The sequence below is a fragment of the Argiope bruennichi genome, chromosome 6 (genome assembly GCF_947563725.1).
Source record: "Argiope bruennichi chromosome 6, qqArgBrue1.1, whole genome shotgun sequence".
NCBI classification, from domain to species: Eukaryota; Metazoa; Arthropoda; class Arachnida; order Araneae; family Araneidae; genus Argiope; species Argiope bruennichi.
In genome coordinates, this window is record NC_079156.1 from 97,269,170 (window position 1) to 97,286,674 (window position 17,505).

The 17,505-nt window shown below is 29.8% G+C and overlaps 2 protein-coding genes across 2 annotated transcripts in view; both read right to left on the reverse strand.

Moving 5' to 3' along the window:
• Positions 1-1,083: 1,083 nt before the first annotated feature.
• LOC129972608 (adult-specific rigid cuticular protein 15.7-like) lies at positions 1,084-5,962 on the reverse strand. Its single transcript, XM_056086805.1, has 4 exons — positions 5,906-5,962; positions 3,231-3,335; positions 2,484-3,087; positions 1,084-1,286 (listed from the first exon to the last, which is right to left on the reverse strand). The coding sequence occupies exons 1-3, from the start codon at positions 5,915-5,917 to the stop codon at positions 2,503-2,505; spliced, it is 702 nt and encodes a 233-aa protein (XP_055942780.1). The 5' UTR covers positions 5,918-5,962; the 3' UTR covers positions 1,084-1,286; positions 2,484-2,502.
• A 6,400-nt stretch (positions 5,963-12,362) lies between these two features.
• LOC129971842 (fibroin heavy chain-like) overlaps positions 12,363-17,505 on the reverse strand; it is a 38,377-nt gene continuing 33,234 nt past the window's right edge. Inside the window, exons 14-16 of the mRNA XM_056085817.1 lie at positions 16,240-16,344; positions 13,888-14,539; positions 12,363-12,505 (exon numbers count right to left, since the gene is read on the reverse strand). Of these exons, the coding sequence (XP_055941792.1) occupies positions 13,907-14,539; positions 16,240-16,344 (738 nt within the window). The 3' untranslated portion in view covers positions 12,363-12,505; positions 13,888-13,906. The remainder of the gene's footprint in view (positions 12,506-13,887; positions 14,540-16,239; positions 16,345-17,505) is intronic.

The window sequence follows — 17,505 nt, forward strand, 5'->3', positions numbered from 1 at the left end:
ATAGTGTAACATGTTTGGTATCAAAATTTAATTATAATAAACAATTAATCAATTAGTAATTAAATTTTAAAAATCTTATAATAAAACAATAATACAACTCTGAAAATGTTACAATTTATTATCAGTAACACTCATATTTCAAAATCTTTCCATATAGGAGCAGAGGGCAAAAAACCTACCACAAGTTAAATAAATGTGAGAAAAATGCCTAAAATGCTTACAAACATTGTCATCCAACTATTTATTTTACGAAATTTCACTATACAAAATTAAAAACTATACAAAGTCTTGTGTTGCAAAACTCTGAATCTGAATAAATTTTTCTGCTTTCACATAAGTCTAAACACGAAGCAGTTTTATGCAATGCATCATGGGTACCTGACGAAATTCAATGAAAGAAAAAATTCTATTTTATGAGTAAATAATAAAGCCAAATGGAATGAAATTTGTAATATGATGGCAAGACAGGTTTTAGTAGATTTACTAGTTTACATATAAAACAAAAATATTTTTTAGACTTCTTCACAGGCGACAAGAAAATGAAATGGTATTTATTTCTAAATCTGATTTGTTTTATAAGATATCACTACAACAAATCCTATCAGTCAGCGTTTTACGTGTTTTTAATATTTAGGCAAGTTAAGGTTTGTAAAAGCAAAGCGAAATTTTATTCTACCAGTTGACATTGGATACTTGAAAATAAAAACTTGAATTGTTACAATACAAATCTAGAAATTTGTTCCGATTTCCACATTTTTAAAGACAATCAATTTTCATTATTCTTATTTAAAGAGATTTATAAATGCTGTATTGCTTCATTTTTAATATATGCATTTAATTCAAGTAATTGCAAGCTGCTTTATATCTAGGTATTTGTAAAAGCTTTTACCTTTTCATGAGTAAATTCAGTAGAAATTTGAACTGATTTGATATTGAATTTCATTAAAAGGCTATTTGTATTGTTTAGAAAATTTAATTCTTATTTTCAGTTAGGTAAGGGAAATCATAAATACTAATATATGTGCACTTAGCAAATGACGTAAGTACAGTTAAAAAGTGAAAGAAATCATTAGGAGACAAAAGTACATGATTGAAGGTATTTATTTACAATCAATTTGAGTGAAATAAATAAAGTCATGAAATTCATTCACATCAAATATTCCCCAAGAAGATAGATATCCCTAATTCTCAGCAAAATCTTCTTTTAATACATGAAAAAAAGAAGATTGCCCATGAGAAACAATTGGAAACACATGTTGAGCAAGAAAGGCACAAGTTGGTAAAACCTAGAATAATAATAATAAAAAAATTAATTTAAATATTTTCAAAATGCTAAGAGTAGTAAAATGCAAATATCAGAAAAATTAGTTGGTAATAGAATAAATCAAACAAAATACATTTTTGAGACAAAATTGGTAATTCAAAGCAACGTTTTAGAGACAATTATATCATTCGAGGTTTAGCAAAATTTCATTTAATTATTTCAATCTAATCAATAAGTAGGAATGTGTGTGCGTGATGGTTCTCTAAACATCAACCATTCGAAAAGAGACCAATTAAAATTTGAACAATATATTTTGGAGAATGCAAATGTGCACCTCGGAAGAATTTTTTTTTCTAAATTTTAATTAATTAAAATTAATTGTTTTATTCGCAATAATTGCTGAAAATATTTCAACACAAAAATGATTTTTTTTATCATTTAAAAATTTATCATTTCATTAATACTAAATTAATAATTGAGCGACAACTTCTAAATTTTGATAATTTTTTAAAAATATTTTTGTTTAATTATTAAAATAATTAACATTATCGTTCTAAAATTAAAATCGTTTTAATTGCATAATTATCTTCGATTTTTGAAAGCAAATAAAGAAGATTTTGTTTTAAATTTGTGCAGTTTATATGAAACTGGAATTACAGTACCATGAGATTTTAAAAATAAATAAAGGGAACAACTATGTTTTTAAGAGTACTATGGTCATAGCATTTGACACTCTTAGTAAAGTCACAAAATTATTTTCTTAAAGGAATCCTGATAACTAATTTATGCATAAAAAGTTGTAAAGAAGCATATTCAATATATCAGACGAATTCTGGTCGCTAAAGACAGCTCGCATAAAAATAAATTTTATCTGAGAAATTCTCTTTAGAGCCTTAAGTATTACAAATAAATGCGAAACTACAAAAAAAAAATCGAAAGGAAATATTAGGATCTATTTATGTTATTTCAAAAGAAATCGAAAAACATTTCCTAAATCAAAATTCTTTTTGCTAATTTTGCTCTTAGAAATGGTTTCTGTTTCCAATTTAACTTAAATTCTTATAATACCGGTTTTTTTAATACAAAATGGAACAAAAAACAATTTTTTTTTTTCGTACAAAAGGTCTAGACTATTACGATTTTTTTATAATATTTGAAACTATACCTTGAAGTTTGAATTAGAAATTATAAGGATTCTAAATAACATATTATGACTTACCATTTTTCATTTCATTTGTTTAATGGTAGAGGGCCTTGCCATATCCATGACCATATCCAACACCAAGCGCAGCTCCGTGTCCAAGAACTCCTCCATAGGCTACTGGGGCGGCGAGAGCGGCACCGTGTCCGATCACTCCACCATAGGCTACTGGGGCGGCGATAGCGGCTCTGTGTCCGATCACTCCACCATAGGCTACAGGTGCTGCGATGGCAGCTCCGTGTCCGAGAACATTACCATAGGCAACTGGGGCAGCAACAGCTGGGGCGGCAACAGCCAAGGGAGCAGCGTAGGAAGCAGCATGTCCAACAACGGCAGCTGCAGGGGCTACGTGGTTAACGACTGGGGCGACGGGTCCAGCGTAAGGACTGGCGACAAGGGCTGCTGCTGGGGCACTGGCGGCGGTTCCGGGTTCGTTGGTCTTAACAACGGCTCGGAATCCGTGTCCGTCAGCAACGTAGTCAACTCGTCGGGCTCGGCCATCGATGTCGGCAATGGTGTAGGATCCCTTCTTGTTTCCATGGGCATCGCCTACTTCAGATCGGGAGTTGGTGGCACCGAGTCCGTCCTTGATGTCATAACCGAAAGCGTAGTTGCCGAATGCCTAAATGAATGAATTCTCACTGATTAGAGAAATGCAAACTTATACTAGTCTTCAGGTTGTCATATGTAATAGTTTAGAAAACCGAGATACAAATGATTTAAATAGTTTTTATTGCATAAAAATTCAGAACTATATTTACTTACATCTTGAGAGCGGCTGCTGGCACTGACGCCGGTGTTGACCAGAGCACCATGTCCGAGGAGGACACTGGCGTTGACGGCTGCAAGAACAGCGAGGAGGATGGTGGCCTGAAATAATACGTTTAACAATGAGACTTCAATGCCATTAAAAGTCAGTAAATTGGACCGTTTTTGCAATGTGAATATTTCTATAAACTTTAGCCTATGTAAGAGTTTATGAAGATTAAATGAACAATTATTGTTTAATAAGCAATTAAGTTTTCATGAATAAATCCAGTTTCTAAGATTATATGAGTAAAAAATGGAAAATATATACTTCAGGATTTTCTTATTCATGCATTTATTGAGAATTTATGCATTTTTATCATGCATTATTGAGCAACATAAATGTTTTTTGAGTTAAACATAATTTTAGATAATTTAATAATTTTAATTTTTTATTGTTAACAATTCTTCTAAATGTATTTTATAGTGTTAACGTGTAAAAGATTTTATTGATGTAAATATATCTTTCACAATAACAAATCATTTTGAAAATATCAGTATCTTAAAAGTATAATTTCTAGATTTTGTCTATCTAAGCAGTCTATAAGATAATTAAGATAATTTGCATTATACATAATTATAAAATGTCTTTTATTTTATTTTCCTGAGAAAGAAGAATCGTATACATTAAAGAATATCACTAAAAATTAGAGTCAAACGCACTTTCATAATAATTTTATAACATTTTTTTTTCAAAAGCACATTTTAAAAAGGGTTTGTAGAGGGAGAAAAGGTTTTTAAAAGAGTAGCATGCTTTTTTAGAAAAATTTTATAGAAAACATTTCGGAGAACAGTGTTTTAAAATCTGATTGAATATGGTAAAAAAATATTGATTTAAAACACTGATTTCATTTCTTAATATAGTTAAAAAGACAAAATAAATATTGTCAAAAATAAATTGGATTCAATGCTTGTTCGTCATGATTACGTATTGCTTAAAAAAAGCTTTTATATACAAATGTAATTTTTTTCAGTAAGATTATTTTTTAAGCTGAAGTTAATTTATATGCGATTATTAGATTCTAATGGCATTAAACAAAATTTAATTTACCAATTATAAAGGTGATTTTCAACTTTGATCATACCATGAATAGAGATTTTAAGACAGTTTATTTAGCAGTTTTTTAAAAAAACTTTCTGAAAATATAAGGGATATATAAATATTTGATGAATTGTTTTTATCTTTATCCCTGTTAGAAAAAGAATTGTTTTGTTGTATTTTTGTTAATTTAAAGAATTTTTGTCTGATGGAAGTACTTAATTAATTGCAATTATCGTTAGTTTTAAATATCCGAAACTAATTCTACGTTTTTTTAAGGTACAAGAAGTATTTGAGACAAAAATAATTTAAATTTTGTGTTGTTTTAATTATATTACTAAGATCAACGTGACATATTTAAAGAGTTACCCTGAAAAGTGTTTAGAAGGATTTTTAGCCTTAAAATATATTAATTAAGAACTTTTGTTCATCAGCAAGGTACATTTGTAATTTTTCACGTGAAGGATTTAACACTCCAGCTATGTACCCTTCGATTTGCGAGATTTAAATTAAAAAAGAATTGTTTAGTTGTATTTTTGTTAATCTAAAGAATTTTTGTCTGATGGAAGTACTTAATTAATTGCAATTATCGTTAGTTTTAAATATCTGAAACTAATTCTACGTTTTTTTTAAGGTACAAGAAGTATTTGAGACAAAAATAATTTAAATTTTGTGTTGTTTTAATTATATTACTAAGATCAACGTGACATATTTAAAGAGTTACCCTGAAAAGTGTTTAGAAGGATTTTTAGCCTTAAAATATATTAATTAAGAACTTTTGTTCATCAGCAAGGTACATTTGTAATTTTTCACGTGAAGGATTTAACACTCCAGCTATGTACCCTTCGATTTGCGAGATTTAAATTAAAAAAGAATTGTTTTGTTGTATTTTTGTTAATCTAAAGAATTTTTGTCTGATGGAAGTACTTAATTAATTGCAATTATCATTAGTTTTAAATATCCGAAACTAATTCTACGTTTTTTTAAGGTACAAGAAGTATTTGAGACAAAAATAATTTAAATTTTGTGTTGTTTTAATTGTATTACTAAGATCAACGTGACATATTTAAAGAGTTACCCTGAAAAGTGTTTAGAAGGATTTTTAGCCTTAAAATATATTAATTAAGAACTTTTGTTCATCTGCAAGGTACATTTGTAATTTTTAAGGATTTAACACTCCAGCTATGTACCCTTCGATTTGCAAGATTTAAATTATTTTATTTTCTTTTACCTTGCTTTCTGCAATTTGTTGTATTTACCTATTGCTATGACAACGTGAATTACATTACATTATACTATTTTAGAGTTGCATATAAATGTCCGTTATCTTTGTGTATTATTGACGTCTGCAAAGGAGCATATAAAGAGTTATTTTAAAATTCTGCAGTTTAAAAAATAAGCTTAAGGAGCATGGCATAAACCATTCGCATGAATCGAATGTTTTTCAAAATTTTAAACTCACATTTTTACTATAACTTTTTACTTAACTGTAAGGTAACACTCACATTCAATAGTAATCTAAGAGTTTTTTTAGTGTAAAATAGAACATAGGTTTAGAGCTTTATAAAATTTATGAAATATATAAAATATTTACCTTAGCGAACATGATGAATGCAAACTCGAATGTCTGAGTTAACTATGATAACCCCATGGATACCTCCACTTTATATACTGAAATCTACAAGGACGTTGGACCCGGTATTGGAGTTGGCTGTCTGCAAAATCAAAACATGTTTGACGAAACGGTTGCGAATACCCCACCCTTAGAGGAAACATACCGTTTATATTCTTCATTGATTCGTATCACCTTCGGAAATTAGTCCACATACGTAGGGAAAGTCCTAAGCAAACAGCATTCTTTTATTTCTAGTATGATTTATTAAAGAGAAAAAAAAGAAGTGATTCCCGTAATGAACTCTCAAAAGTAAATAGAACTCGGCCTTTAATGGAATGCTCTGATTTTTTTTAAATTATTTTTTTTCTTGGTTTACAGTAACTCTCATCCTTCACAAGGTCGAACTCGTTTGATTTGTGCGGCCCATTTACTTGTTAATAGAAAGTTGTGGGTAGTGTTTCTTAAAGGAAATAAGGCGAATAAATATTCAGATGAAGCCAAAATTTAAAATATTCAAATTTCTTTATTTTGTTATATACATTAGAAGAAAAAAAATAACTAGAATGTTTGTTCTTTGTCGTATTTTCTCCTATTTCATGGGATGTTCGGATTAAATGCTGTTATGTGATTATAAATCGGAAGTTTCGAAATTCAAAGGAAATAAAACAACCGTATTCTAAATGGAATTAAAATTATTCCTTTTATTTATAGTGTTCCATTAATTTTTAATTTGCATGGTAAGAATTTTCTGGATATAAACTCAGAAGTGTAATTCGAAATAAATATTTTAGGGCATATGCTATTAAAATATCTACTCCCTGAAACTAATTTGATTTAATTTTTTTTTAAATATTTATTTTATTTTGTCGTGTACAATGTATGGAACCATAAATTAACCGAAAAATTCGACTTTTAAGAATTTAATGAATTTTCGGTTTTTACTTTCTTTTCTATCAAAAAAGCGGTTTTTAGAAATGTGGTAACTTTTTGTAAATACAATATCTCAAAAGGAGAATCATCTAAAAAAAGAAAACTTGGTCAAATTTTTATTTTTTAATTTTAGTTACTATTTTATTAAATAATTACAATTAATATAAATATGTATATACATATGACAGAATTACAATATTAAATGGCAAAAATTTTAATTGAATTCCTACTTGTTTTCTTATATTGTTTATACATAACTTATATTATTTATGATCGGGTGTCGCGTCAGTAGTCTCAGAGCTTGGCGACATGGTGACGGATTTGGTGACTTTTGGCGACAAAAAAGAAATTACTGGACACATTTAATTAATTTAAATAATATTTAAAAAAAACGTGTTAACATTAAGTGTCATCCACTATACGTCTAAAAAATGTATTTGAACTTGAGTGGATGAATAAAAGTGTGTTATTAACGATTGAAAATTTGAACAGGATATATAAATATATATAGGATGAGTGTGAAATAATAGTAGGAATTGAAAAAGTTTGTGAAAGCGTTGATTGCCTGTTGGTTTGTCAATTTGTATAGACCTGTAGGTCTGTCAAAGAGTTGAACTTCTGTCCAGAAATGGTGGATCTGCTTTAAATTTTAAACCAAATGTGCCAAAGAGTAAATCGTTTGTTTTTAAACGTGTATGCAAACATTATATCTTAAAGAATGCTGTAAAATGAAATTTATATTGTTTATAATGGTTAAATAAACTGCACATATTACATTAAAAATATATAATAACATTTTATATATTTATTATTATTATTATACGTTATAATAATAATAATAATGATATAAATTCATATTGTGATGAGTTTATTACATTACATTCACAGTAAAACAATATCTGTAACAAATTTTTGAACGAAACTAAACATATTAAGAAGTCTGAAACGCATTTTAAATTTTTTTTAGAATATGAAAAGTCATAGCTCAGTATTTGAATAAATATAATCTTTTTGTTTATATAATTTTGACATTTCATGTACAATGTATGTATGTAAAACTGTAACATTTTCACTTAAAGGAATAAAATGTACAAGTACATAATTGAAGCAATTATAACTGTATATTTTATCTATCATAGACATAAATAATAAAAGATTGGAGAATGCAAATCTCCATTAATAATAAAAGAGAACGTTCATCTGTGAATGTGTGTTGGCGATTTAAAGGCAGATTTTCGGAGCAATGTTTAAGAAATTTGGTATATTTAAGAAATTTTGGATATGCTTTATGGATATATATTTTTAAAGTTTTGATAAAAATTTCGAAATTTTGGCTTAGTTAATTTCTTGCAAGCGAAATAAGCAAAGAGAAAATATTTTAATAAACAAAACCAATTTAATGTCGAGATTTTGGCAACTCTCTTCATTTCAGACCACCATGGGTGCAAAAAATACACCTTGGAATTATGTCGAGTTGTGAACAGTAAATCGAAATCGTTTTCATCTAGATGGATGGAATTTGGTATATGGACTTTTAACCAAATTTTAAGATTTCTATTGAATTTTGAAAGGAATCCATTCAAATGAAATATATTTACTCTGGTGTCAGAATACTATTGAGCTTGATGATTACAAAACGTAAAGAACTGAACACAATTAAAATACTCAAATTTAGTATCTACAATATAGATTCGTATTAAATTTTGACCTAATTTCTCAAAGGTCTGACCGTCTTCCGGTTTTCTCTTGTATGTATATGTATGTAAAAATGCATGGACTTCAATAGATAAAATTTGATATATTTTCCTGTGACAACAGTTGTAGTAGTACATTGATTTTTTTCTTTCAATCAATAGGAAGAGAGACGTCTAAAATGTATATTTGTTTTTCCGGTACTTCTTTTATTAACGGCATACCAAAGATTAATTGCTCCGAAAAGGAAGTCGCCATAGATCATATAACAGATTCGAGAAAAAAATCTATTTTTTTTTTAAACTATTGTTTGCTAATGACATGAAAGATATTCGCAGCTTCGCTCACTGCCATGATAATTACGAAAAAGAATGATATTCAAGAGTAAGCAATGATTCAATTTTTTTATTGTTTACATTTGTGAAATTACAGCTTTTTAATCTAATAAATAGGGCCGCTGTGGCTTGGCGGTAAGGTGTCGTGTCGGTCTGATAATCGGAGGGTTTTTTATTCGAGACCTGATTCCACCGAACCTCCGTATACACTGGTCTGGTGTACGTTAAATACGTCAGGGCCAAACGTCCTCCCACTGGTATGGTATAGAATTTTTGAGAGGGGCTGCCAGCTCAAGTGACGTCCTCGCATTTGACCAATGCCAAAGTTACGAAGTCTGTCCCAAAATAGTCTTAATGTTGCATTAAAACGGGATGTTAATATAACTAAATTAAGGTAAACTTATTGTAATAAAATTTATTAAATAAAAATAATATCTCTATTTGAACTTGAAGTTCTGCTTTCACACTGTAAAGTATTATAAGTCTTACTGAATATGTAAATAGAATTTCTCTTAAGATATTTCAGAAAGATATGAAGCATTGTCGGTGTTGTTTAAAATACTTCGATGTTGAATTACTTCAGATATTAATCTCAGAAATTCGTTCTAAGCATTTGATTTCAATAATTATTATTGTGTTAGTTGATATAATTTTATAAATTTTAATCTTTGAATGTGTTATATTAAAATTCAGTATTAGGTGGACGAGGAGTAGAGATTGTTTCGCAAGTGTATAATGCAATCACTAGATCAGGTGTATAATTTTTAATATAGTGTGAATTAATGTTAATAAAAATTTTGAATTTAAAAATATACTATGCGTTCAAAAATATCTAAGCACTTTCGATTTTACGTATTTTACTGAATTTTTCCAAAATCTGGACAAATTATCTTTGAACTTCAACCGCATAAAAATATATTTGAGCTCACATTTTAATATGAAAATTCGGCCAAGAAGATAATTAGGGGAACAACTAGAAATTAAAGTAAGAGAAAATTATTTTGTCAAACCACATAAACCCCCTGGAGTGCACCTCGAAATGACGATGAGATGCTTCTGGCATGGTGGTTAGATCTTGCCACCCTGAAGGATACACCTATAGATAGGGGAATCTGGCTCCTCCCATCGATGAAGGGACGTACTTCCTTCGGGGAGGGTTGTAATTTTTCCGGTGATGGCCCTTAGGACTAAAATGTATGACTTGTCTAACAACATATAATTGAAAGTAGCTAATGATTTGAAACTTTCAAAAATAATTTTATTTTTTGACAGCAATACTTACATACATTTTCGTAAAAAACTTACTTGTATTTAGAAAAACATAATTTTTTTTAAAATACGATATTTTTGAGATTCCGAGATAAATATTTTGTTTATAAAACTGAAATTCCAATTAAATTTTATAAAACTTACAGAGTATCTGAAAAATAAAATATGTATCAAAATCGATAATGAATTATATTAATATTTGGCAAAATATGATAGAATATATTTATAAAATAATTTTTACTACTTATGAGCAAAATATAACATTTTTTCCTCCAGTCGAATACCTGTAAGATCTAGACAGATACTGACATTTGGAAGATCTGAATTTTAATTGCTCTCCAAGAAATGCTAAATGATGAGAGATTTTCCACAAATTAATCTTCACTAAACTATTTTTTAACAATTATATTGATTTTATAAACGTAAGAGATATACTAAATAACCAATAGATATTAAAATGAAGTTCGTGATTTACACTATAATAATTTTTGAATTGTAGTCAAATATAATCATTAGATTTGTAATTGATTGAGATCCAGATTCTGATCAGGCCAGTTCAAATTCTCAACATCTGTATCAGCAAACCAACTCTAAACAGTTCGTGTTTCGGAAATGGAAACATTGTCATGATGAAACAAGAATGGACATTCCGCAAGTGAGTGGAATGTCTAGTGTCACGCAATGGTGTGGAATTATCTATATAAGTTAATATCTTAATCATTTTCTCCAAAGATACCAAAGGGTCATATTCAAAGAATGCCGTATTGACACAATACATGTTTGTGGAGATATGGTCAAAAAAATACTAAGGCCTAATCTGCTTAGAGTCTGGATCTCAATACCGTGATATCTTGTGGAATGAATTGGGACATTTTATTCAAGCTAGATCGCAACAACTCGTATGAAAACAAATATAGTTGTTGTTGTTTCTAATGGCACTTGTCATAGACAAGCCCACTGACTTCAAAAGTCAGCGATTTTTTTAAGCCAAAGGTGCGTCTCTTGTTTTTTAAGTAGCTCCACCTAGCGCTAATAACACGCCTTAGCTACACACCCGTCACAACCCTTTTTACTGGCGGACTTCATTCATGCATTTCATTCACTCATCCACAGATCGTAATTTAGACCAGAATTAAAGAACGAGCGCCCATGATCCAGTACCTCTAGTGGTATTACTCTCGGCGTGGAGGACTTTGTGACCACGACAGATCGATACGTGTGCCAGCCACCACACACACGGAGAGTCTTCGACCGGCAGGGATCGAACTCATAACCCAAAGGACGCGAATCCAACGCCCTACCAACGAGGTTATCGCAGCCGGTGAATCCAGCAGATAGCTTAACTCATAGAGTAATAGCTAACAATATAGCAAATTTAGGACTCTTATTATAATAGTATTTGACATGTAGGATAAATAAGGTGTAAAAGTGTGTGGATGTTTTTAATTATATAGTAAACCAAGTTGAGTTATATTAGAAATTTAATATTGTGCAAATAAAAAGGAATTATATAATAAAATATTTTGTTAATTATAATACCTAATTTTCAGCAATTTATATTATGTATAAAATTTATAATTATGATAGGGATTTGTTACATTTCTAATAAATCCCCATCATATGCACTTACGTACTCATTTTTAATAAGATTTATCTGTTTGTGAAAAGTACAGTCTATCAATCAACATTTAACGAATTTTTAATGTTTAGGCGAATTCAAGTTTATAAATGTAAAGCGAAATTTTAATCTACGGCTGAAAGTGGATAGTAAAAACTTCAATTTTTATGCTATACATCATGAATTTTGTTCTGATTTCCACAATTTTAATGATTATCATTTTTCATTTATCTTATTTAAAAAGATTAATAAATGATGCATTGCCCCATTTTCAATACATACGTTTAATTCAAATATCTATGAACTGCTTTACATGAATGCATTCGTAAAACCTTTTACTTTCAGTATTAAGAACATTTATTGAGTAAATTTAGTAATAATTTATTCAATTTGATTGTGAATTTCATTGAAAATATATTTGTATTGTTTAGAAAATTAAATTCTTATTTTTAGTTAGATAAGGGAAAGTATAAATACTTAGCAAATGACATAAGTAATGTAAAACAGTGAAAAAAATCATTAGGAGACAAAAGTACATGATTGAAAGTATTTATTTACAATCAATTTGAGTGAAATAAATAAAGTCGTGAAATTCATTCACATCAAATATTCCCCAAGAAGGTAGATATCCCTAATTCTCAGCAAAATCTTCTTTTTAGACATAAAAAAAGAAGGTTGCTCCTGAGAAACAATTGGAGACACATGTTGAGCAAGAAAGGCACAAGTAGGTAAAACCTAGAATAATAATATAAAAGAATTATTTTAAATATTCTCAAAATACTAAGAATATAATAAATTGCAAATGTCAGAAAAAAAGAGTTAAGAGACAGAATAAATAAGAGAAAATACATCTCTTTAGACAAAATTAGTAATTAGAAGCAATGTTTCATAGGCAATTATATAATTCGTTCTAAAATTTCCTTTAATTATTTCAATCTGCTAACAATAAGAAGGAACGTGTGCGTGATTATACTCTACACATCAGATTTCTTGAAAAAAATCCGTCAATTATATCATTAGAATTTTTCGAAATTTCGTTCTATCATGTAAATCTTTGTTAATAATAAGGAGAGATGTGTGTGTATTAGTTCTATGCAGATCGGCCTTTAGAAAGTGATCTATTAAAATCCGCACAACACATTTTTACGAATAAAAAGGCGCTATTTGAAGCCGTTTTTGAAATTTTAATTATTTAAATATTAAGTGAAAGTTTATCATTTTATCCACAATAACTTCTGAAAATATTGCAACACGAACATGATATTTACATCATTTAAAAATTTATAAATTCATCAATACTAAATTAATAACTGGGCAAAACTCTCTAAATTTTGACAGTTGTTTAAAAAAAATGATTTTTTTTTGTCTAATTTAAAAAAATAATCCTTATTATCGTTTTCATTGTTTCAACAAATATTTAAATGCTATCTTTTCTTCATTATTCCAAGCTAAGGAAGAAGAATTTGTTTAAATTTGAGCACATTACATGTCGAATAAAGAAGTGGAGTTACAGATCTGTGTAATTTAGAAAGAGAAGAACGGAATAATAACGTTTTAATAGTACTTTAATGCTTAAAATTTGACTGTCTTGATATGGTTTATATATACAGTGAATGAACAGGTATAATGCTATTAAATTTACACAGTTTTAATGTCTGTCACAAAATTTTTTTCTTGAGGGATGCATAAGAGAATTATAAGAAAGCATAATCAGTATACCTGGTAAATTCTGATTGATAAAGGCAACCAGTAAATAAATAAAATTTAAATATAAATTCTATTTAGAATCCTAAGTGTTACAAATGAATGAGAAACTACAAATAATCCAAAAAAATTTTAAGATCCAGTTATGTTATATCAAAAGAAATCGGAAGAAAACTAGAAAATCAAACATCTTTTACTAATTAAATTGATTGTTAAAACTGATTTGTTTCCTATTTAAACTTCCATTATTGTTACATCTGATTTTTGAATACAAAAAGGAACATGAAAATAAAACGAAATTTTTCGTAAGAAACGTCAAAATTAATTCTATTTATTTTTATAATATTTCAAATTATAACCTGAGGTTTGAATTAAAAAAAAAGAAAGCTTCTAAACATCATAATAAGATTTACCATTTTAGGTTTCTTTCGTTTAATGGTAGAGGGCCTTGCCATATCCAAGACCATATCCAACACCAAGAGCAGATCCGTGTCCAAGAACTCCTCCATAGGCTACTGGGGCGGCGAGAGCGGCACCATGTCCGATCACTCCACCATAGGCTACTGGGGCGGCGATAGCGGCACCATGTCCGATCACTCCACCATAGGCTACTGGGGCGGCGATAGCGGCTCTGTGTCCGATCACTCCACCATAGGCTACAGGTGCTGCGATGGCAGCTCCATGTCCGAGAACACCACCATAGGCAACTGGGGCAGCGACAGCTGGGGCGGCAACAGCCAAGGGAGCAGGGTAGGAAGCAGCATGCCCAACAACGGCAGCTGCAGGGGCTACGTGGTTAACGACTGGGGCGACGGGTCCAGCGTAAGGACTGGCGATGAGGGCAGCTGCAGGGGCACTGGCGGCGGTTCCAGGTTCGTTGGTCTTAACAACGGCTCGGAATCCGTGTCCGTCAGCAACGTAGTCGACTCGTCGGGCTCTTCCGTCGATGTCAGCAAGGGTGTAAGATCCCTTCTTGTTTCCATGAGCATCGCCTACTTCGGATCTGGAGTTGGTGGCACCGAGTCCGTCCTTGATGTCATAACCGAAAGCATAGTTACCGAATTCCTAAATGAATGAATTCTCACTGATTAGAGAAATGCAATCTTATACTAGTCTTTCAGGTTGTCATCTATACTTATAATAAAGCTCAATGTGTGTGTGTGTGTGTGTGTGTGTGTGTGTTGGCGCTCTACAGGCCAGGTCATTTGACATACAGCCATCAAATTTGGTACATGTATACCTTAGAGGTCGAGAATGTGCACCTGGGGTCCGTTTTTTTGAAATTTTAATTATAATTTTAATTATTAGTTAAAAACTAACTTTCCCGTCAAAAAAATCTTCCATTTTCCCCTCCGCCAACTTTTCCGCCAAAAAAATCTTCCATTTTCAAAACCGCCAAATCAGTAACGCTTCAGTTATTTTTTTCTCCCAACAGAATTGAGGCTAGGGTTAACATTTTTCGGCGGAATATTTCAAACGATTCTGTTTATTTTCTTAATGTTTTATGCATTTAAAATCAAACATTGTTCATTAATCCATGTTTCAGATTCATTCTGAAGTACTTTTGAATTAAAATAACACAGAATAAAGGAAATTTAAAATGTATAATCTGCATAGCGTTACCCCAACTGGCGTAGAAAAATTCACGCATTTGCGTTAACTTAACTGGCGAAGAAAATTCACGCATGCGCATTGTTTTCTGACTGTTGACATGACAACCAACGGATAATTTAAATTATTTTTAGGTTAGTTGCATGCTTTTTGAAGTAAATTGTATTTATGTTAGTTATATATTTTTTGTATATGCTTATAGTTTTAAGTACATCGTTTTTTAAGTAGTTTTTTTTAAACCTGTTTTCAATGATTTAAATTATTTTTAGGTTAATTGCATGCTTTTGTAAATAAATTGTATTTATGTTAGTTATATACTTTTTTGTGTATGCTTATAGTTTCAAGTACATCGTTTTTTAAATAGTTGTTTTAAACCTGTTTTCGACCGATTATTTTAAACGATTCATTTTATTTTCTTAGTGTTTGATGCATTTAAAATTAAACATTGTTAATGAATTGATCTGTTCATGATGAATCTGAGAAATTTTTGTTGACAAATTCTTGAGATATTACATAAATTAAGAAAAATATTCTTTAGTGCCCATAAAGTTTAAACGCTCAGTGACTCTATTATCAGTAATCATAGTATTAAAAAAATGCTTTGTTTCAGTAAAAAATATTATTATATTAATTGCAGATTAATCATTTACACTTTAATTTAAAGCATAATTTCTACGAGGGGTAACAGAAAATTAGAGAGATACATATCAGGCTATGACTGAAGGCCCTTATAATATTATGAGTGAATTATATGACTATCAAAATTTGAAGTTTTAAAATATTTTGCCGAAGAATCTATTAAAGTTGGAATTGCGTAAAATATTTAATGGTACGACCGGAGTTTAAGCTCCTGCTTGGAGCAATTTTTAAAAATCGCCAACAACGACCTTGCGAAATGTTCAAAAGCAAAGGAGCAGATGTTCAATTATAGTACATAATAAAGATTGCCAGCTTTGGCGCATTATCGCAACTTGGCGAATAATTGGGTTAAACTCCGGTTCAACCTATTTAATTATTAAAATTTAAACGAGCATTACGATTGGCGAACTGGCTGGTCGCCAAAGGCGGCTAGTATGTAATAATTTAGAAAACCGAGATATGAAATGATTTAAATAGTTTTTATTCCATAAAAATTCAGAAGTACATTTACTTACATCTTGAGAGCGGCTGCTGGCACTGACGCCGGTATTGACCAGAGCACCATGTCCGAGGAGGACACTGGCGTTGACGGCTGCAAGAACAGCGAGGAGGATGATGGCCTGAAATAATATGTTGAACAATGAGACTTTAATGCCATTAAAAGTCAGCAAATTGAACCGTTTTTGCAATGATAATATCTTTATAAACTTAAGACTATGTAAGACTTTAATGAACAATTGTTGCTTAATAATGAATTACGTTTTCATGAATAAATCCTGTTTCTAATATTATGTGAGTAATATAATGAAAATATACACTACAAGACAGTCTTATTCATAGTAAATGAGAGATGCATTTATTGAACCACCACAAATCAATGGCCCTTCTGCTCATGACAGCTGGAGGACATAAATATTTTTTGAGTTAAACATTATTTTAGAAAATAATTTTCATTTTGCTTGAGAATAATTACTCTAAATTTATATTATAGTGTTTACGTGTAGTAGATTTGTGTGATGTAACTATATCTTTTACAATAACAAAACAGTTTGAAAATACCAGCATTCTTAAGCTATGAATTATTAGTTTTTGTCTTTGCCTTAGTTTTTGAATTGTCAGTCGGTAAGATGATTAAGAAATTTTGCATTATACATTAACTAGAAAATATCTATAATTAATCTTTGAAAAAGAAGTATCGCATATAATAAAGAGTATTGCTAAAACAATTAAAAGTATCTTGCATTTTTAGAACAATTTCATAAAAAGATATCAGAAAAGAGTTTTTTTAAAGAGTTATTTGAACATGATAAAAATATATCGATTTAGAAGACACTTTTCTTAAGATGATTAAATAGACAGAATGAATATTTTAAAAATGTTCGTCATGAATAGGTACTACTTTAAGTAAAAAACAAACACACTTTTATGCACAAATGTTATTTTTTCATTTAGATTATTTCTCAAGCTGAAATTTATTTATATACGATTATTAGATTCTAGTGGCATAAAAGGAAATTTTATTACTGCTAACAAATTTGATTTTCAACTTTAATTTAGAAGTGAATTGAATATTTAACGCAATTTATTTAGCATATTTTTTTAAGGCAGCAGCCTGAAAATATAAGGTATATATATCATAATAAGGAAATTTTGACAAATTGTAATGTCAAATTGTTTCTATCTCTTTATTTTTCCTACTAAAAAAAGGGAACTGTTTGTTTTAAAGTCGAAGGGACTTCTACCTGTTTGAAGAGCGTAATTTAACTGCTATTATTATTAGT